The 23736-nt window shown below is 39.0% G+C and overlaps 1 protein-coding gene across 1 annotated transcript; it reads left to right on the forward strand.

The window, feature by feature from the left end:
* Positions 1–1016: 1016 nt before the first annotated feature.
* LOC124135423 lies at positions 1017–20275 on the forward strand. The gene is made up of 10 exons (XM_046500737.2): positions 1017–1129; positions 3675–3879; positions 5414–5465; positions 6195–6274; positions 8619–8726; positions 9902–10030; positions 11781–11881; positions 13693–13886; positions 15615–15704; positions 18078–20275. Exons 1-10 carry the CDS (start codon positions 1127–1129, stop codon positions 18451–18453), a joined length of 1338 nt encoding a protein of 445 aa, XP_046356693.2. The 5' UTR covers positions 1017–1126; the 3' UTR covers positions 18454–20275.
* Positions 20276–23736: the final 3461 nt, after the last annotated feature.

Consider the following 23736-nt stretch of genomic DNA (forward strand, 5'->3'; position numbering starts at 1 on the left):
CGCAATCAGCCAGTTCACCTATAAGACCACACCGATCCATTAAGCCGACACGATAAACATTGGTTGCTTGGGGCCTATTCTATTTGGGAATCCTCATGTTTGATATACCTGATAACTGAGGTTGGGTGAGATTTGATTTAATGTCGCGTTCACGATTATTGAACTTATAAAGCGCGCGTGCGTGCGAGTGTGCGTGTGCGTGTGTGTGCGTGTGCGTGTGTGTGTGTGGAGGGGCGGATACCAGTTCTGACTAATGCCGGGAATACCAACATACGTTACAATTTTGGTACTTCTTGTTACCCGGCTCAGACTACTGCGTCTGGGTGGGGTATCTATATTAAAATGCGGCATGATATCTGTATCTAGGTGGGCTAGCACTTAGACTAATACTTAAGAATATATATCTACAAAATAAAAATCGTAATCCAAATGGAGCCCAGAACAATGCACGATTTCAGCCTAGAGATGAAGCAATCTAGACTTGCAAAATCCTTCTAGACTTTAAGTTGTATTCATTTTTTTAAATTACTCTCTATTGTATGGGACATATTTCTTTTCCGAATTTCCAAATTTTATTATTTAATGTTAAATCCACTCTTTTCTCAAAAGGTTTTATTCGCGCTTGCGATTCTACAGGCAAGTGAAGCAAATATACGTTTTTTACTCCGAAAATGTTTATCATAACAAAATCTTCATAAATTTTTGTGACATTACATATTTCTTCATAAAATACCCAAAATGTATTATATAATAATTTATACGAGCTTTAGCTAGAAACACATTTATTTATATTTTGTGGTTGAGGGAAATTTGAGACGACAAACGCAGTGTTTTGTCTCCTGTGTGTTGGAAACAGATGCACACTGATCATGAGAAATTGGCCATTCAATAGACATTAATGTAATTGCTACGCTGTTGTAGGATTCTGTAATGTATCCATTATCACGATTATTTATGTCTCTCGGGGCAGATTGTATGACCGCTTCAATTATTAATCGGATCTGCGCATGTCAGACCGGAAGTTTACGTATTTGCCTTGGTTTCCGAAATTCCTTATTGCATCTCTTGAGGACCCATGTTTTACGCAACACCTCTACGCTAAGGGATATTGATTTGTCGTTACATAATGGTAAGCGCAATAAGTCATTCCATTTGTGAAAAGAAGTCCCCTGTCATGGTGCTAGCCTTTATTTGTGCTAATTTGTCCTACAATGGGAACATCGATTGCACAGATCATGTTAGAAGTGTTTGACGAGTGACAGTGACAGCTATGCCCTAGATGATGTAAAACATTTTCTTGATTCGTTGTATTATAAATAATTGCAATTTAACAAAGACACTGTTTCTTAATTACGTGGTTGTTCAATCACATTGCTCGTTAGTTCAGGTCAATTTGGGAAAAGTAATGCACGATAGATCTAACGCTTAGGTTTGTTTATTGGCCTAGTAGCAGACTTGAGGTGGGCCTTCACGTTCGTAGATCTTAGTAGCCTACTAGGTTGGAGTAATCTACCTCCTCAGCAACAAGAAGACTAATTTCATTATCCTGTTTATCATTATTGATTACTGGGAACAGTTACTAATATTAAATAATAACACTTTTAGGTAGGCTCATGAACATCTAGGCCAATAACATGACTAATCAATGTAAGGAAATATTGGGTTTTTATTGTTTATGCCACACTCAGCGATATTCCAGCTTTATGACTATGGTCTGTAAGTAATCTATTCTGGACCAGACAATCCAGTGATTGACATAATGTGCATCAATATTCACAATTGGGATACAATGACATGCATCAACCAAGTCAGCGAGCCTGACCACCCGATCCCATAAGTCGCCTCTTACTACAAGCATGGGTTGCAAAAGTTAATAGGAAATAATACAGTTGCCTTTAGTTAACTAAAAAATAATATATTTTTAATAGTTATCAACGTTCAAAATTAATTGGGGCTCTTGTGCCCTTGTTTGCTGCTACAGTATTGTCCTGAATTGTTCATTTTTGTATTATTACAGTTATGACAAGGGCCGAATGCATAATTTCGTAAAGAGGTCATGATTGTGAATCTCTTTAGCATGTTGCAGGTATTGCTTATAGACAAATGGCCTGTGGACATTTCGTGATAAACAAAATGTTAAAAGATCCTAAGATGATATGTCAATGTGGCTGTCTATGATAGATTGATGTGTCAATGTACAAGAAACGTTCAATAAGTTTTGCAACTTGGGCATTTGTGTTTACGCAAACAATGTCAACTTGAGGCAGGTGTGACACTAGTCATAACATCAGGTTGACATAACAAGTTCCAGACACAACAATAAGTTAGATGTGATGGCTTCATTCACTTAAGGGTGGTCACAATCATGGATTCTCTCAAACATGAACAACGCGCTGTCATAAAGTTCCTTACATGCTCCGGTTCACAAGTCGAGAATTGCACAGGCCACAAGATGTGAATGTGGATTTCGAACAGTTAAATCACCCACCCTACAGCCCAGACTTAGCCCCCAGTGACTATTTCCTGTTCTGGCAAATTAAATCTGCCTTACGTGGAAGACGCTTCCTGGATGACGAGAACATAAAGGCTGCCACAGAGGTGTGGTTAGAGGGCCAATCTGTGGATTTCTATAAAAAGTGGTATTAAGCTTGAAGGACAAATGGAATAAGTGTACTGAGGTGAATGGAGATTATGTTGAAAAATAAAAGTGCAAAAGATATTCTGCAACTTGGTCTTATATTGAAGTTGCAAAACTTATTGAATGCCCCTCGTATTAATTCAACATGTCTTCCAATGTAGCAATATACTGGGGTCTATGCACTAAAGGGGACTATCAAGACACATATTATAATTAAGCATTGAACATATTTATGAAATGTTATACAGATATCATCACAAATATGTTGAATTTTTCAACAGTGCTCCCAATGCAAGACCCGACCCGGGGTAGAATAGGTCTTCAGCAACCCATGCTTACAGGCGACTATGCTTGTTGTAAGAGGCAACAAACGGGAACGGGTGCTGACTTGGTTGATGCATGTCATCGTATCCCAATTGCGTGGATCGATGCTCAATTGCTCATGATATCAATCACTGGATTGTCTAGTCCAGACTCAATTATTTACAGACCACTGTCATATAGCTGGAAGATTGCTGAGTGAGGTGTTAAACAACAAACAAACAATACAAGACCCATCATTTTCACATATAAACAATTACTTGTTGACTATTCACATCCACCTCAACTGTGGTTATTGTAGTGTATTTGTAAGACTGTACATCATGCTCAGGTACTTGTACGACCCGCACCTGACTTGGGAGGAATATCAAGCAACAAGATGTCTGAACTGAACCATGATTTATTCGTAACTGACCACATGTACATGGTCATGACGTCACTCCCGATGCTGGGGCATGTGACGTATGACGTAGTAGACATGTGCACATTGGCGCTTTCAATATGTAGTGAGTGCGTGAGTATAATTTTTACGCCGCTTTTAGCAATATTCCAGCAATACCGCGGCGGGGGACACCAGAAATGGGCTTCACACATTGTAACCATGTCAGGAATCGAACCCAGGTCTTTGGCGTGACGAGCGAACGCTTAAACCACTAGGCTACCTGACAGCCCCTCACCATATGTAAACAAACCTAACACAACATCATTATTGCAGGCTGACAAGAGTCAAACTGTTGCCAGTGATTCTGGTTCTGACTGGGATGATGAAAGCACACTGGATTTCACATCACCACGGCAACAGAAGAAAGTGCCCCTCCGATCCCCGCACCACTCTGCACAACAGGATGAGGAAGACAAGTCCGAGATGAGTGAAGCCAGACCCAAGCCCAGGGAGAGGACCACAGGGAAGCAAGTGAATGGTGAGATAGTTGTACTCATTCCTTGCCATGTAGGGCATGTGTGGGCCAGCCGTCTAATTTGCTGTGCAGGTTCTAAACTGCTGATGAACTCTCTTTATAAACCTACTGCCACTTTTGCCTATTGTATTGTAGGTATCTTCCTATCACATAGTAACCTCTTGGAAGGTTTAACTTTTCCCTAGCAACACCTGGTATGAGGTTTTACTTTTTCCCTGTAACACCTGGTATGAGGTTTTAACTTTTCCTAGTAACACCTGGTATAAGGTTTTCAGTGGTAGAAACTAACAGTTTTAGTCCGCTAGTCCTTATAATGATAACACATAGCAAAACCCTAAAAAATGACAAATTTCTACTCATCCTTATGATACCTTAACTACTGGGCAGTTTGGCAAAGACTAGGGGACTAGTGCCAATTTCTAACACTGGGTTTTACTTTTTCCTAGTAAAACCTGGTATGAGGTTTAACTTTTTCCAAGTAACACCAGGTATGAGGTTTTACTTTTTCCTAGTAACACCTGGTATGAGGTTTTATTTCTTCCTAGTAACACCTGGTATGAGGTTTTACTTTTTCCTAGTAACACCTGGTATAAGGTTTTTCTTTTTCCTAGTAACACCTGGTACGAGGTTTAACTTTTTCCAAGTAACACCTGGTAGGAGGTTTTACTTTTTCCAAGTAACACCTGGTAGGAGGTTTTACTTCTTCCTAGTAACACCTGGTATGAGGTTTTACTTTTTCCTAGTAACACCTGGTATAAGGTTTTTCTTTTTCCTAGTAACACCTGGTATGAGGTTTAACTTTTTCCAAGTAACACCTGGTATGAGGTTTAACTTTTTCCTAGTAACACCTGGTATGAGGTTTTTCTTCTTCCTAGTAACAACTGATATGAGGTTTTTCTTTTTCCTAGCAACAACTGATATGAGGTTTTATTTTTTCCTAGTAACACCTGGTATGAGGTTTTACTTTTTCCTAGTAACACCTGATATGAGGTTTTACTTTTTCCTAGTAACACCTGATATGAGGTTTTACTTTTTCCTAGTAACACAGTGTATGAGGTTTTACTTTTTCCAAGTAACACCTGGTATGAGGTTTTACTTTTTCCTAGTAACACAGTGTATGAGGTTTTACTTTTTCCTAGTAACACCTGGTATGAGGTTTTTCTTACCTAGTAACACCTGATGAGTTGAGTAGCAGATGAAATTTGTACTTGTCCGATGTTCTAAAATTGAAGACAAGAAATGAAAGTTTTTCATTATGGATGACGGGAATTGAACCTGCAACTTCGCATATCGTGTTTAGTTTTGTAACCACTGTTTTCCCACTGAGCCATTGGGGCAGGTTAGGAAAGGTTGTTCAATTCTAAATGTCATGACTTCAGTTTTATGTGCATGTTTGCTTGCCGTTTTACATTTTCAACTTAAACCTCGGAGTCATGTTTTATCCGTAACATAAAATGTGATGGTAAGTTGGCACAGTTGTTACCGGTACATGGTCTCACTCTGTGACTTTTATTGATGCTTGTATATTTATTTTCAGATAATGGGGAGACAGGGCAAAGAAATTCAAATGTAATCCCAAAACAAAGAAAGTAGGTTGTATTTTAAACACATTTTTATCTAACTATCAACACCTTCACTGTGTCATGCTGTTGTTTATGTTGGTAAAACGTTCGTTTGTGGCAGAATACTGTTTTTGATTTATTTGATTCTGTGAGCTAATCTAAGAAACATCTGTTTGAGTGTTTACAAGGAGATGGAAATACTTTTAAAACAATTTTATGGTGGTGACATAATTAGGTTGTTCATTTCTTGGTTTATAGATTTGCTTAAATCGGAAAAGTTGAAGAAAATATATATAGTTCCATTTTCAAAGAGAATTTGAATTATTTTTTCTCAGCCTTACAACCCTATATTTTTTACAAAAGAATAATCAAGTTTCATTTTTATTTTTGTTTCGAGAACCGGCCAAGGTTTTGAAAAAGATCTGTAAGCCAGCTAATTAATGAAAATTATTATTGTTTACCACACACGGCATACTATTTTGATAATCATTTAAGGTCATGTATACAAATTGTTTTGTTTGATAGCTGACGGATGTCAAAGTAGACACAATTTATGGGTAACATCTTCTTTATTTACTGTAATGGCTATGTTTCGGTATAGAGTCTTATACCATTGTCAAGCAAAGTTCTTAAATATACCCTTTTTGTTTGGCATGTCACTTCTCTTTGATTTAGAGCATTTTCTTGTGATATTTTTGTCATGAATATTAGTTCTATGTCAGTATTTTACAATTGTCACCTGTGTTTGTGTGGCAGTCCGGCCGACACCTCCTCACCTTGGATCCAGTCGCACCCATCTGACAACCCACCTCATGACTTCAAGGGGGAACTTGAAGGTAGATATCACAGATCAGTTTCATATGTCAGTAACCATGGTAACTGTCACAGACAACCCACATTATGACTTCAAGGGGGCACTTGAAGGTAGATATTACAGATCAGTTTCACAGGTCAGTAAGCATGGTAACTGTCACAGACAACCCACCTTATGACTTCAAGGGGGCACTTGAAGGTAGATATCACAGATCAGTTTCACAAGTCAGTAACCATGGTAACTGTCACAGACAACCCACCTTATGACTTCAAGGGGGCACTTGAAGGTAGATATCACAGATCAGTTTCACAAGTCAGTAACCATGGTAACTGTCACAGACAACCCACCTTATGGCTTCAAGGGGGCACTTGAAGGTAGATATCACAGATCAGTTTCACAAGTCAGTAACAAGTCACTTTTGAAAGGAAGCTTGATGCCAACATCTCCAGGGTATTAATCATAATAGAATGGAGATTTTATACACTGGCTAAGAGAGGATGGGTTTTATGCTGCTTTTACAAGCTCCACGCATTGCACCCAGGTGGGGAGTCAACCCATGCCTTTGCTGTTGACCCATCTTGACTTCACTCCCCAGACAAACACATGGCAGTAAAGGGGTCAAGGGTATTCAACATGGTAGAATGAATTTCAATTCACCCATCTTCCCAAGGCAAGGGAGTTAACAGTTGACCAAATACAAATTTAGATTCATTACCACGTTTTTACAGGACGTATTTGGTAGGATAGGCATAGTAAGTAAGACACTACAGACTCGTGACTTGAACTATGGGGACATGAAGAACACAACTGTTGCTTTCTTGGACAGACGAAAGGGACAGTACTCGACAGATAAACCAACATACAGACCTAAATTAGAGCATTCTTGACCGAAACTGACGATACAGACGATTTTGAAAATGTGACAATGACGAGATTGCATCACGACAAGACACTGACTTATAGAGTTAAGCAATGTGCAAGAATACTGTTTGACAATATGACTGACAGATTTCCAGATAACGAATTGTATTCTGCGTTTGGAACCTTTGACCCAACAAATTTCCCTGACAAAGCTAGTGACCTAGTGACGTATGGGGACAAGAGTATTTCTAGGTTAGGTATCCTTTATGGCAGCAGATGACAGGGACACACCCCAATCGACAAAGACCAATTAGAACAAATGGGGAATATTTCGGCCTTTATTCTTCATCAACTACAGACGGTTGACATATGGACAGCTTCTGGGTAAAGTGCATGCTTCCAAATTGACCGATCAGTTCCCAAATATCGTTAAGCTCATGGAGATCGGTCGTGTACTGCCCGTGTCCAATTTAGAATGTTAGAGGGGATTTTCAAAACAAAACCTCATTAAGACGCAATTGAGATGTAGCTTAACGACGGAGACACTGGACAGAATTATGGGTATATCACTTTGTGGACCAAAATTGACGGATTTCGACCCAACACCGATGATGCAACACTGGAAGGCTAGACGCAACCAGACAGCTTTACATTGGAAACTGTTCCATAGCCAAGTTAGTAAAACCAACATCACGATAGGTTGAAATTGTATGTTTTAGATCTATGTGTCGTTGAATTAATTAATTGTATATATATCCTGTATATATATGTTATGAAAGTGACACTTGAGTTTATTCTTTTATTCATGCGTGGCCAAATGCAAATGTCCGACTGGCTAAGAAATATTTCCAAATCCCTGAAGTTAACTGACTGTAAAAGTCCAGTTTCCTCCCTTGCCGAAACAGGCTGGAGTTACGTTTTGGCTGGACTAACGAGTCTATGCATAGTCCAATCAAAATTGCGCAACGAACTAGACATCCGGTTTGTAAACAACATGGATTTCAATGTGCAGATTTCGATCAACTGCAGGATTTGCAAAATATGTGTACCGTAACCTGGGCGTTGACAGATATTTTCCAAATCTTTTCATGTTTTTAATCAAGGTTTGATTTGATGGACTTTGTGAGGTAAGGCCCCTTTTATCACAATATAGATCTTTATTATCGTCAGATCGTCTTGACTGGGCGCCGCCATTTTGTTTGATGCAAATGCAAGTGATATGAGACGTGGAACCTGATTGGTCAATAGGAGGAACATAAAAGTGACATAACTCGTAATAGCCACTGGTGGCGCTATGAACGAGCCAAAATATTCCTGTGTATTTCGACAAGGGTGGAAACTGGACTTTTGTAATCAGTTAAACACCCTTGACTTGGGAAGATGTATTTCACTGGGTGATCAAGCATGTTCCAGACATGACACCCCTGTTTCTCAGTGACAGGGTGATGTATGTAAGACTGTGGTCAAGGAGCATGAGATGACCAGTTTCCCCTTGTGTTGTACAGACGAGGGGAGGCAGGAGGACAGCGGTCAGCGGCCTGGCCGTGGCAGGAAGGGAAACAACTACGATGTCGGCCCAACTCCACAGCCGGTCAACCCAACAGGGCGTGGAGGTCAGTGTCTTCTTTTTATCTGTATGCCATCACAACTGAAATCCTCTGCTTGTGTGTTTTGGGGATGCATGGTGGCAAATCTCTCACACCTGCAGTAAATGTGACGCACATTATTCTTTAACTGTGTGTTTTTTGGACTGTCATCTGTAAATATAGGACAATGACAATTACAATCTTTTATTGTTCTTTAAGCAACAGACCCACATGCATTTACACAGAGCTCCAAATACATGAGATAAGCTTTTGGTGTTGTGGGTATTTTACCCATGCAATATTTTGATGATACGCACAAGTTTTATTTTTGTAGCGTATTTGTAATGTTCGTTGCGTATGTGATACACTTGGATTTTATTTTACTGCGTATTTCTGCATTTCTGATGCGTATTTTACGCAGATACGCAGCTTATCTGGAGCTCTGTTTACAGTTGTGATGTAATGTACACTGGTGCCTGGTTATGACTTATAAGTCTGTATTTCCATGGATCTTAAACATATTGTACACACATTTTGAAAGAATAGATATTGTTTTCTTATTATTACATCATTACATTGGGGACAGTGCAAGAGTACATGTTCTACAACTTCTAAAACATAGCATTCAATGCAAAGAATATTCTTTGTAAATTAGGATTTTCATATCATTAGGATTTTGAAACATGTTTTTGTAAAATGACCATCTTTTGCTAAAGTATTTCAATGCTATTTCAATCCAATTTTCTGCCAACATCAAAGTTTTTAAGTCATCTGAGCAATTTTACTTAAACGAAGAAACAAGATATGTGATATCACATTAGTTGATTATTAAACAGATATTTAAATGAATATCAGTGGTAGAAACCTTTTTATAATGATAACACATAGCAAAACCCTTAAAAAGGGCAAATTTCTAACTATTGGGCAGTTTGGCAAGGAATACCAGACAAGTGCCAATTTCTAATGCTGTATATCAAACATGTTAATATAAGTTTCCTGTAAGACAAAGACTTGTTGAAGTACTATTGAATAAAATGTTATAGCAGTGTTAGACATGGACACTAGTCTGCAAGTCTGGGACAGTACAAGTCATGAATTTACCATGGTTGATATCTCTTAGAATCTAGGTGTTATGTGAATCTATGGTCCAGTGCTAGATGTGGCCAAGTTGGGTGAACTCTGTTACTGTCCTGTTTGTGTAGGTGGTGTGGGGTCCTGGGACGACTCGGATGCAGAAGAGAGGACGTTACGCGACCTGAACGCCACGTTGAAGAAGGAGAAGAAACGAGAGACTGAGGAGAGAAATCGAAGGAAGAAAGAGCAGAGAGATGGTGAGACACAGATAGGAGTCTATTTCTTCTCCTGGTGAATCAAACATCATCATGTTACACAGAACATGCATGATGTTACAGAGGTTGCATGATTTTACAGAGGTTGCATGATGTTACAGAGGTTGCATGATGTTACAGAGGTTGCATGATGTTACAGGTTGCATGATGTTACAGAGGTTGCATGATTTTACAGAGGTTGCATGATGTTACAGAGGTTGCATGATGTTACAGAGATTGCATGATGTTACAGAGGTTGCATGATGTTACAGGTTGCATGATGTTACAGAGGTTGCATGATGTTACAGAGGTTGCATGATGTTACAGAGGTTGCATGATGTTACAGAGGTTGCATGATTTTACAGAGGTTGCATGATGTTACAGAGGTTGCATGATGTTACAGAGATTGCATGATGTTACAGGTTGCATGATGTGACAGACAGAAGTTGCATGATGTTACAGGTTGCATGATGTGACAGAAGTTGCATGATGTTACAGAGAGTGCATAATGTTACAGAGATTGCATGATGTTACAGGTTGCATGATGTTACAGGTTGCATGATGTGACAGAAGTTGCATGATGTTACAGAGAGTGCATAATGTTACAGAGATTGCATGATGTTACAGAGGTTGCATGATGTGACAGAAGTTGCATGATGTGACAGAAGTTGCATGATGTTACAGAGAGTGCATGATGTTACAGAGATTGCATGATGTTACAGAGGTTGCATGATGTTACAGAGGTTGCATGATCTTACAGAGATTGCATGAGGTTACAGAGGTTGCATGATGTTACAGAGGTTGCATGATGTGGCAGAAGTTGCATGATGTGACAGAAGTTGCATGATGTTACAGAGAGTGCATGATGTTAAAGAGATTGCATGATGTTACAGAGGTTGCATGATGTTACAGAGGTTGCATGATGTTACAGAGATTGCATGATGTTACAGAGGTTGCATGATGTTACAGAGATTGCATGATGTTACAGAGATTGCATGATGTTACAGAGATTGCATGATGTTACAGAGGTTGCATGATGTTACAGAGATTGCATGATGTTACAGGTTGCATGATTTTACAGAGATTGCATGATGTTACAGAGGTTGCATGATGTTACAGAGATTGCATGATGTTACAGGTTGCATGATGTTACAGAGGTTGCATGATTTTACAGAGGTTGCATGATGTTACAGAGATTGCATGATGTTACAGAGATTGCATGATGTTACAGAGATTGCATGATGTTACAGAGGTTGCATGATGTTACAGAGATTGCATGATGTTACTGGTTGCATGATGTTACAGAAATTGCATGATGTTACAGAGAGTGCATGATGTTACAGGTTGCATGATTTTACAGAGGTTGCATGATGTTACAGAGCTTGCATGTTACAGAGAGTGCATGATGTTACAGGTTGCATGATTTTACAGAGGTTGCATGATGTTACAGAAAAGTTGAAGGGTGTTACAGAGGTTTGTTACAGAGAGGTTGCATGATGTTACAGAGGTTGCTTGATGTGACGGGTTGCATGATGTTACATTTGCTGCCATGATTTTCTTGGAATGACATTGGATACAACAGTAATTTGTTACAAACCAATGTCTCCCCCACTTTTAGTGTTTAGGATTCTGTTAAATTTAAATGGCTTTGTTTCAGTAAGATATGTTCAGTTTTATTTCATTCTCTTATCTCAGATCTTCATGAGAAAACAAATGTAAACCAGGAGTTACCTAGAGTTTTTTCCTGTAACAGAAAGGTCACAGGCCTCAGATCTTCCAACCAGCAGGTCAGACAACATGAGAGGCAACCATGCCTATATCAGTGGCCGCAGTCAAGGGAGACAACAACCACAGGTAATTCTTGAGATATGAACACAGGTAGTCCTTGACATGTCAACACAGGTAATCCTTGACATGTCAACATAGGTAGTCCTTGACATGTCAACACAGGTAATCCTTGACATGTCAACACAGGTAGTTCTATATCATGTCAACACAGGTAATCCTTGACATGTCAACACAGGTAGTCCTTTATCATGTCAACACAGGTAATCCTTGACATGTCAACACAGGTAGTCCTTGACATGTCAACACAGGTAGGGGGCGGTCGGGTAGCCTAGTGGTTAAAGCGTTCGCTCGTCACACCGAAGACCCGGGTTCGATTCCCGACATGGGTACAATGTGTGAAGCCCATTTCTGGTGTCCCCCACCGTGATATTGCTGGAATATTGCTAAAAGCGGCGTAAAACCATACTCACTCACTCACTCAACACAGGTAGTCCTTGACATGTCAACACAGGTAGTCCTTGACATGTCAACACAGGTAATCCTTGACATGTCAACACAGGTAGTCCTTGACATGTCAACAGAGGTTATCCTTGACATTTCAACACAGGTAGTCCTTGACATGTCAACACAGGTAGTACTTGACATGTCAACAAAGGTAGTCCTTGACATATCAACAAAGGTAGTCCTTGACATGTCAACACAGGTAGTCCTTGACATGTCAACACAGGTAGTCCTTGACATGTCAACACAGGTTGTCCTTGACATGTCAACACAGGTAGCCTTTGACATATCAACACAGGTAGCCCTTGACATGTCAACACAGGTAGTCCTTGACATATCAACAGAGGTTATCCTTGACATGTCAACACAGGTAGTCCTTGACATGTCAACACAGGTAGTCCTTAACATATCAACACAGGTAGTCCTTGACATGTCAACACAGGTAGTCCTTGACATGTCAACACAGATAGTCCTTGACATATCAACACAAGTAGTCCTTGACATATCAACACAGGTAGTCCTTGACATGTCAACACAGGTAGTCCTTGACATGTCAACACAGGTAGTCCTTGACATGTCAACACAGGTAATCCCTGACATATCAACACAGGTAGTCCTTGACATGTCAACAAAGGTAGTCCTTGACATATCAACACAGGTAGTCCTTGACATGTCAACACAGGTAGTCCTTGACATGTCAACACAGGTAGTCCTTGACATGCCAGGTGGCCATGGTGGTTCTTTCTCGTAAGTGACAGCCTTGCACTCTACTTTAGTTGTGATACGTGGTCGACCGGATCTGAGAAAGTTCTGTGTTGGCCCATGTGTCAGATAACAGTTCTGCAGGCTTGTAACGGTGCTTGATGCTACGTGGGAAAACGTGACTACAACTGAAAATGATTCTTCTGTTTGCAGTTGTTCGATAGCGTTGTTGCGTTGGGCTTTCATCAGTCGTGGCATATTTTGGCTGTTCACATGCTGAAAGATTGTGATGGCATGCAAATAAAAACCCAACAGTTTTAAAGCCTAACAAGTGATGTTGCACGTGCATGTCATGTTGGTGTGTTTCGGCTCTAGGCTCTCACGTAGTTGTTTTTTTGCAATTTTTCCATCTTTTCACCAAATTTCTGCAGTACCTCATTCTTTCCACACAAATCAATCCCAGTCCATGCAGAAATGACTATTTCATTTTTGGTAATAACTTTGTATGGACGTCGGCAACACACAGATATTTACGATTTTACTATATTTGCATTTCTTTTTTGCAGAGTATATATGGAACAGTGTGATTTGATCATTTACGAAAGAAGCTGGAAATACTGACGGCAAAAACATGAAACAGTAATTTTGATTGTGAAACGTTTCTTATCTTCCAGCAACACGACCAGACATACGAACAGGACATGCCGTACGAAGATGTAGCACGACGTGATGTCATGATGCCACATGCCTCCCGTGATGTCACGTCACCGTACAGCCCTCGTGATGTCAGGGTGGACATGCCTGGCAACAAGTTTCTGGATGAGGCTAACCTGCTTCCTGTCGTCTTCCATGATGAGGAGGGAGCAAGGTCAGCAGCTTTCAATACATGACAAATTTTTTACCCTTTAATTTTCATCACTGAAACATTATGAATGCACCCAGTGGGGAATGCAGGTTAACATAAGTACCCAGCAACCTCTGCTGGTCATAAGAGGCATCTAAATGGATCAGTGGTCAGGCTCGGTGACCTGATTGGTTGTGGGTCGTTGTTGCTCACAATATCAATCACTGGACAATATCGGCAAGCCTCAGAATGTTTCCACTTTTATCAACTCGTGTTGATATATTTTATATCAAAAGACACTCGGGTGAGATTCTCTATTTCTTCACACTCAGGTACAGATTTTTCTAAATGGTTTTGTGTGTTCATAGCTTTCAGCAACCAGGGCTGTGCAAATTTACGTTTGTCAGAGGGGTACACAAGGTACGTGATCTGGACTACCAGTTGTCAGACTTTCATTTTGTGGAAGTCTCGGTGACTTAGTGGGTTAGATCGCTGACTTTGTGTGCTGGCGATTAGGTGCCAGGAGGGGACTCAACCAAAAAAAGTACTAGAATCTGTACTTTACTAAGAAAGTGTTATCCCAAATATAACATTTGTTACATAGACAAGAACAATACAAAACAAAATGTACATCCTTCAAGTGGGGATGCAGCTCTCTGGAAAAGAGGAGAGTACTTTACACACAACGTCAGTGTGAGTAACTAACGCACATACTTGTTTGGTAGTGGTTCAGGGTGTACAGTATACTGGTACATCAAGGTTCATTTTTTCCACAGTAGTATCACAAATATCGTTCTTGCATGCTGGGTATATCGGGTGATTTCAAATAGCGATGTTTATCATGTGTTTAATGTTATACACTTGCCAAATACCTTCACTGCTCCGTAGCATGCATCCGGGGCCCAAAGATGGCTACGTATTTGTTATACCCCCGTTTACGAAGTAAATCGGGGGTATATAGCGTTCCGTCTGTCCGTCCTTCCGTCCTTCCATCCGAGCTTTTGTACTGCCAATAACTTTTTAACCATGCACCCTAGCTTCACCAAACTTTCTACGCACGTTAGCCACAATGAGTACTTGTACTTGTACATATGCCCAGCTTTCACTAATTATCGCAGACCTTGATACAGCAGTAGAGATCAGAATGTAATGAGGGATTGAGATTTTCATTGAAACTCTGTAATCACCCAACATTTATTGGAGACAGATTTTTCATAGAGGAACTACAGTAATTCTCTTTTACTCTTTCTCATTTATTGTATAATAAGTATGCGTCATGCTTTGTACCGGTAGTTAATTTCCAGTATCAAAGGAAAGGGCAGTTCCTCTGACTTAAAGCAACAGGTATATTTCATTAATTAACAAACTATTTACTATTTGTTGTTGACCAGCGGGGATAATGGGGGTATGTGAGCTTTGCTCACTTCTTTCTTGTTGACTGAGTAAACATTGTTGTAACAGCATCTTGTTCTGTTCTATTTGTCAACTACAATTCATATATTTATGTTTCAAATTGCTTCTGAAGTCAAAATTTACAATGATACATTATCTCGTGATACATATCAAATTACGTCTGAGTGGATCGCAAAATATTGTGATACACTTTTAACCTCCAATACCCATCCAGCGCTGTCATGTTTGTCGACACATATCACCAATTTATTTAATTAAAAATTATGCTTGGTATACGTGTGTATGTTAAGTAAGCTTTAAAAAGGGTTGTATGTTGTAGTCGGACATGTTGTGTTGTAGGATGTTGTACCACTTCCAGCCGTGCAACATGAAGGTGTACGAAGTACCCGACTCCGAGGAGGCAGCCATCATGCCAAGCGTGGCCGACAAGTAAGTGGTGAAATGGGGTTTAGCGTCTAATCTAGGTTTAAGATTATTGCACTTACATGCATGCACGTGTGTGTGGCTGCTTGTACTAGTCTGGACTGATGCTGATTTATAGTGCTAGTTCACTGAGATACCATGCAGCAATTTAACATGAATACCCCACTCAGACACAGTATACTGACTCCGAGCTGACCAGTCCTTGTTTTAGCCTCTTAATGCCAAGCGACATACAGAGTAACAACAAGTACCATGTGATTGGCTGAAATTGAGTGTCAAGGACATTAAACCGGAAGTGCATGTAACTTACTTATCAAGGCAGCTAGAGGTGTGGGACTTTCTGTTTTAAAGTCACACAGCATATGACATGCATTTTCCTCAACTGGAAGTGATGGCATCAAACCAGAAATGGTAATAACGTTCAGATTTATATACAGTGAATATGTAACAAATTGAACATTAAATTATATGGAGGAAGTCTTGAAAAGGTCTTGAATTCTTTTGACTGAAGTTTTATATAAACTCAATTATGATAAGTACAGTTAAAATGTGTCAAAATGCTGCTGTTGGAGGCTTTCAGGGAGTATTTTCTACAATTTTGAACACAAACAAGCTAATTTTCTCAAGAAATGTGAGAAGTGTCTTAGAAATGTGTCTCTTTCGGGCTACAGTATTGCCGATGCCACATTATAGTTTTGTTCACTCACCTCTTAGGAAACATAGATACAAACAGTTCAGACATATTGTTATAAAACATCTTGTGTCAATAAGTTGCTTGTAGTTAGATTTTAGGTCTGTTTCACTCTCTGTGAAGAACTCTGACAGTGAAAGAAAAAATATGGCTTGCTTTCAGTCAGATAAATTTTTGAAACATAATTTTCATTCCAAAATTCTAAACCTTTCCATACATTTGAGGGGGCACGGGTGGCCCAGTCATCTAAGGCGCCGCGATTCGCTGTGCAGAGTTGCGTCCCTTGGGCACGCCAGAAACCTATGGTTGTGGGTTCAAATCCTGGTTCGCCACGGTTATGTTTCACTGAAGTGGTTAACGTCTGAGACCTGCATCACCTCGGGCTTTCCTCCCACATTAAGCTGACACGCCGCGATATAACTCGAATATTGTTAAAAGCGGCATAAAACCCAACTCACTCACTCACTCACCCATACATTTAGAAGTTAACATTTCCAGTAGACCAAAGGACTTTTATCATTCTGCATCCTTTCAGTTACCGTATTTTCTTGAGTATAGTGCGCACCCATGTATAATGCGCACCCCCCTCTAGCGGGTTCAATATTTTGGAAAAAAAAAAATTTGAATATTATGCACAGAAAAATGTTACACCGTACCCTTTCAGCGAAGTCCGGCAAACGAACGGGTGATGAGAAACTTTGTCAGTACAAATTCAAAATTTGAAATAAAAAATCACCAGACATGTTTATTTACTGTTTAAATAGTATTTATTGTTCTGCTAGGCATTGGTTTATATCCAGGGATTAAGATTACCTTGTGTATTTTCTCGTAAACTAAGCCGGAAACAGCAATCAGCTGTACACACGTTTTCTTGGAATCGACCGGTGATTCGGTCAAGACACACCCAATGATATAACTTTATAGGATTTTTAATGCAAGGTACATGTCTTGGCCGACACAGCTGAAAATACTTATATGCACCAGTCAGTAGTTAATCTATTTAGTAGATCGATTAACCATTGTTAACTAGATATCAGTAAGACATATTTATGTAGTTTATGCCAGAAGAAACAAATCCTATTTTTATGTTGGCCAATGTAACCAATTCCTTGGAAAAACGTTGATGCACGCCATCACACAGTGGTAGAAACTAACAGCGTTAGTCTACTAGTCCTTATAATGATACCATATAGCAAAACACTTAATAGGGCTAAATTCTACTAGTCCTATTGATACCTTAACTATTGGGCAGCTTGAAAAGGATGTCAGGACTAGTGCCAATTTTAAACTCTGTCACATATCAAACGATTTTCCAACCAGTGACCAAGGGACACACTCATGCTGACCTCTGACCTACAGCCTAAACGATATATTTTGAACCCAAACGAAGTCAGCTTATGCAAACTCGTCTGTAATGATATTGTTAACTTGGTATAAAATGTGTTCTGAACAATAAGCACTTTAATAATTGAAGTGGTTTCTCATCTGTTCCCGGTTCGCCCCAATTATGTTTCAAGGTTTGTCAGCACCAAACCTGTGCTTGTGGGTTTCACCGAAGTGGTAAGCGTCTTAGACCTGCATCACTTCGGGCTTTCCTCCCACATTAAGCTGACACGCCATGATATAACTGGAATAATGTTAAAAGCGGCGTTAAACCCAACTCACTCACTCACTCTCATCTGTTCCAGAGCGGAGAGAGTTATGCGGCGCCTGTGGCAGGAAGTGTTTGGCGGTTTACGACTGGTCACTGGTGTCTTCATCATCTTCATCGTTGAAGCGCTGAAATTCGTCTTCCACCATGTGGCTCAGCCAATCATCATTGGGCTACTAACTGGTGTCGGAGACTTCTTCATCAAGCCGCTTCTCTCTCTGACCTTCAGCCTCGTCTTCCAGCCCATCATTGTGTTTTTCTGGAACATGTTGACAGGTGTACGCCATCTGTCGCAACCCGTGATTGATATTCTCCATGGCTTGCTTACGCCCATTGCAATGGTTTTACGCTCATTTCGTCTTTTTGAAATCACATATCAAAATTCATCGAATCGACCCATTCGTAATGTGTAAAGGCAGCGCTGACCCTACGTTATTTTTGTCTCAGAATGTACAAAATGTATTTCATCTCATAGTTTTGTTTGTATTGCAATACATCAAAAGAAATACTGATATGCAAGTATTGAGTACTAGTACTTAATTTATTCAAGATGAACGGTTTTATGTTCAAGATACCATACTGTTTTGACATTTTTTCAGTGGTATCTCAGATGTTTTAGCTTGTTATGTTTGTTCACAGCCACTGTTATATGTAGTCCACCAATGCAATTTTTTTTAATATGTATCCTTGTAATAAATAATGCAAATATGTCTGGACACAGCGTCAGTGTTGTGCCAAGGTTTTGCTTTGGGTGGATGCCACTCTCCCAAACAGGTGACTGAATCAGAATCGGTGTTTGAAATAATTTTAAGACCCAACAAGAAAGTTGGGTAGGTGACCCAAAGTGTTGACTTGTCTTTTGCATGGCTTCAAAATAACCTGCCCGCGCTCGGGCATTATATATTGAAAAATCGCAAAAACTAAGAGACAAATAAAGCCTTGATTCACGGTTAAAATAATGCAAACAATTACTTGAGAATCTACAAGGAGTTATATTAAAACTGAATACGTAAGTGGTCTTAAAAGTATCTGCCAAACAGTCGGGCAGGTGGAGTCAAATTTTGTGCAGCCCGACAGAAAAGTTACCTGGCACGAGCAGGCAGGCCGGCAGTAATTTCGGACACTGGACTGAATCATTAAAGGGGAACTAGGATCGGGCAAATTAGCTGTCCTAGGTCATAATTTGATTTGGGTCTCTTGGTATGTCAGAACCCCCAAGATATAGATGTGTTTCGGATAACATGTTCCCAAAATGTAGGCAATTTTTTGTTCTTTTTTGTTGAATTGTTTTTTGATATTGGTTGCAATGTATCTTCATATTGTTGGTCAAAATAGGTACAGCAACGATAATATCCGGAACATCTGATTTGTTTCTGAATGTAAAATATTTGTTTCTTGATGTTTGTTTCCAGCTGTGATAAAAACATTGGTGATGCAGGTGAAATAATGGGTTTGTCAGGTTACCTGAAACATAATATATTTTTTCTCTCATGATATGATAAGCACTTTAGGTGTTGCTTTTCACTGATGTATCGATGGATCACACATTTACATCTGACGAAGCAATACACAATATGGTGACCCATGTATTGATTCAAGTTTTTAAAAAGAAATGTTTACAAAGTTTTGCAATAATGTTACCTGATAATCGCTGGAGCTAGTGCTACCTTACAGCCAATCACAGAACAGTATGCTAATTATGATTGCATTATACATGTACTATGAGAACAATGAGTGAGTGAGTGAGTATGGTTTTACGCCGCTATTAGCAATATTCCAGCGATATCACGGCGGGGGACACCAGAAATTGGCTTCACACATTGTACCCATGTCGGGAATCGAACCCGGGTCTTCGGTGTGACGAGCGAATGCTTTAACCACTAGGCTACCCGACCGCCCCACTATGAGAACAAGCTGACAACAACAACCTGTTGGGACATTTCTCATAAATATGTTACAGATTAATATGTATTTCTGTATTCGACGTAATAACGATGATATATTATGTTTCATGCAGTGAAATCAATTGAAGTAACAAGGCTTAAGGTTTGAAGTACTTCACCATTCCTTTCCATACAATGACATCCCTATGAATCTGCCTTAGTACATGACGTGAAGATCCGGGGTAGAATAGGTCTTCAGCAACCCATGCTTGCCGTAAAAGGCGACTATGCTTGTCGTAAGAAGCGACTAACAGGATCGGGTGGTCAGGCTTGCTGACTTGGTTGATGCATGTCATCAATCCCAATTTCGTGGATCGATGCTCATGATATCACTCACTGGATTGTCTTGTCCAGACTCGATTATCTACAGACCGCCGTCATATAGCTGGAATATTGCTAAGTGCAGCGTTAAACAACAAACCAACCAACCATTAGTACATGATCTGATGATGTGAAACATTTATGGTGGCACAGCTTACTGTGAGTCAGCAATAACTGTATATTACAGCCCACTACTCTGCTATTCACTGCAACACTCAGCATCATATTACATTATTTGTCCAAGGCTTTTCCAACATATTGAGAACATCTTGTAAGAGATTTGTTATTCTATTTTCATGTTTTGAAATCATTTTTCGAAATGATTTAATTTATTCGTCACAAGCTGTTGTTATGTTATTTTATTACATACATTTTGAAATTGTTGGTATTTGTTAATTTTTCACTAACCTGGTTTCAGTTGGTGATATTTTAATTAATATTATTAATATTTTATTACGCTCATATTAAAACTGTTTGTGTTTTGCAATAAATAAATGCATAATGTGTGAAATGAGAATAATTGCTCATTCAATTATTTTGTATTATTTTACAAATGTTTTTGTCTAGAGGTGAGGCATGCTTGATATTGTAAGCAAAGTTTGTTTTGAATATCACTGGCTATATAATCAGTGTACCGGGAAGTTTTATTTATTGAGTACGTACTTCAGTACGGATTTGTTGACATGGTATTTCCGGTGTTACGTGTTCACAGTAATATCTTTGTGTTGGGGAAAAAAACCATATAAGACGACCCCCCTGCAAAGCCCCCTAATTCTAGCTACGAAAAACTTGCCTTATGCACAATGATATACGGTAATGATTGCCCTAAGTATGTATCAGTATGTTGCCTGCTCCTTACCCTTAACTTACAGAATCTATACTACACAAAATAAGTTCAGGACCATGGCATGGCAGATTAACTATAGGAATATGAAAGAATTGGGCGGTCCTAACATCTTTTCAGTAGTATATTATGGTGTGTCGATTCCAGATATGTTTCAGACGCAATCTAGATGTCGAAAGCTTTAAGCTTTTGGGGGTAAAATTTCACTTCACATCCTCGGGCCACACTTATTTCTCATTTTATGCTTTACAGATTTTAGGTAATTAATTTGAATCAGCTGGTAATATATTATCAAATTTCCGAGCTCAATCCTGTATTTTATTTGAGATGAAGGTGTTTGGGTGGGTCAGTTCAAGTGGGACGGGGTTTATGCAACTGCTGTAAAACATGCATGATGTTAAGAAATGTTTTGTAACATGGATGTTTATTTTCTTATATAAAATAGCTATGTGATAAATCACAAAGAACAATGAAGAAAACACTTCTATCATGGTATTGTTTCTGAAGATTTGAATATGCGCTCGCAAGTGGAAGACTGGATATATTAGACGACATTATTTTTAAGAGGGAAGTGTCTCATAAGTTGTGCGTTTATTAATTTTAAAAAGTCTATAGTTACTTTCATTTGTTATGATTTTTATAGCTTTTAGTATTTGTTTAGTCCTTTAAAGATGAGCCATCAGGGATATGTGAATAATTTTATCCGTTTTTGTTATATTTTCTGATTGTGGTGTTTGTCTCTGTTTCATCAATCCATAAACTCAAAATATCAAAGAATCAAGCCTATAATAATTAGATCTCATTATATCTACAGTGGTTACAATTTAGGTAGATACATGTATATTTAAATCAAATACTTCCAAATCTTGTCAAGGACTGTAAAATACAGCAAGTCAATCGCCTGAGAAAGGGAAACATACAGTGTTGTTCATATGGTTATCAAAAAGCTCAAATTAACATTCCAATTTTATTTTACTTTTGTTAACACATCATGTTTTTATATTTTTAAAAGTTATCTAGTCATATCATAAGTAATACAGTAACATGGCTAGATAAAGTTTACATTTGTGAGTCTATTTGCATGGTGTTGGGGAACTGTCAGTTATAATCATTCATGTTGCCGGGGATACATCATGAGAGTTCAGGAGAGTTTGGAACGTCATACATTCATGTTTCTGTAAATGGAGTAACGACATTTGATGTGTATCTAATTAACCTGGGGAGAGTTTTTGACCAAGATCCTTATTGGCAATATCATCTAATAATGGCACATGCTTTTTCTTTTACACATATATTTGTTTTAGATTGTTCCAGGAAATACTTGAAAAAAATAGTTTGGCCTCATTTTTTACAGCTCAAACATATCTGTTCACTAGACATGCTACATGTCCTAACAAAGATGAGTGTTGTGAATAATGATATAATTGTTTGGCTCTTCCTTAAGATAAAGAAATTGTTTGTTTAAAGCATTTTTTAGCAAGTTAGGTGTGTATCTATGTAGTGAGATGCAGGAATGTCCTGTACAAAGATGTAACGTGTGTGTTATTTGTACATATTGTATATACACTGTCATGTTTGTTTGAAGAATCACAACTGCGACTCTGGAACCCAAGTTCCAATGATTTTGTTGGAATCGGGGATTGGGTGGACAAAGTGGTATGTGTCCAGGTGAAACTTGTACAGGTGACAGCAGCCTTAATAATTTGTTTTTTTCAATGGCTACTCCAGAGGACCAGTGGAGGCCTAATTTCGCCTGTCCTCAGAGGTTGTAGCCAAAATGATTCCTATGCTTACATTTTCTATCTATTTATTCCGTTCTGATTTGTACCGAAATTGAGAACTGGTTCAGAATTATAGTCCTCAAATTCTGCTAGTCAATGAGGACGACCATTATTGAAGTTTATTTGTCCTAATCATTATTAAATAGTCTCGAACTAATGTGAATTTTGAAGTCTGTCACAGGGAAGACTGCTGTCTGCTGACACCTGGCGGTTTCATTGTTCCCCAACAGCATGGACCATACCATCAGCAGCCAAATCTGCCCCCAAATTATTTTGATCAATTTGGTTGGTATTTCACGATGGCATGCTGGCCCACTAGACAAATACTGGTGACATTGATTCAGGACCAGTAATTGTGAAATTTTTAGGGATCCAGCTAGCTTATCTTCTTATAATGTTTACCTTTTACCAACATATAAATTGAAGAAATGTTGTCAATGGGAAGATGTGAAAATGTAGTGTCATTGTGTAAAACTCATGACTTGCAGTTTACCTAGAAATATGTATGTTGGCCCAGTGATAATTCTGTGGGCTGTTTCACAATGCATCCCAAGCACTTCGAAGTCTTTGATAGGTCATGGGAGTTAATGTATTCGACGTTATAAGTGCCAAACTCTTATAAGCGCCCACGGCGATATTTGCTAATATATTGGCTAATGACAATTCCAGTTAGCACCCCTTCCGATTGATCAATGTACACAAAACTTATTTATTCGCGTATAATACGCACTCGTGTGTTATATGCACCCTTAATTATGGGCTTTTAATTCTGGAAAAATATATCTGTCGTACATAAACATTTCAGGC

The sequence above is a fragment of the Haliotis rufescens genome, unplaced genomic scaffold (genome assembly GCF_023055435.1).
Source record: "Haliotis rufescens isolate VD_foot unplaced genomic scaffold, xgHalRufe1.0.p SCAF_6, whole genome shotgun sequence".
Lineage (NCBI taxonomy): Eukaryota > Metazoa > Mollusca > Gastropoda > Lepetellida > Haliotidae > Haliotis > Haliotis rufescens.

Excerpts from the sequence above, each read along its gene's own strand:
- LOC124135423 (XM_046500737.2), top strand. Across the intron at positions 6,275-8,618 it reads CTTCAAGGGGGAACTTGAAG|ACGAGGGGAGGCAGGAGGAC; the intron begins GTAGATATCACA and ends TGTGTTGTACAG. Across the intron at positions 11,882-13,692 it reads AAGGGAGACAACAACCACAG|CAACACGACCAGACATACGA; the intron begins GTAATTCTTGAG and ends CTTATCTTCCAG.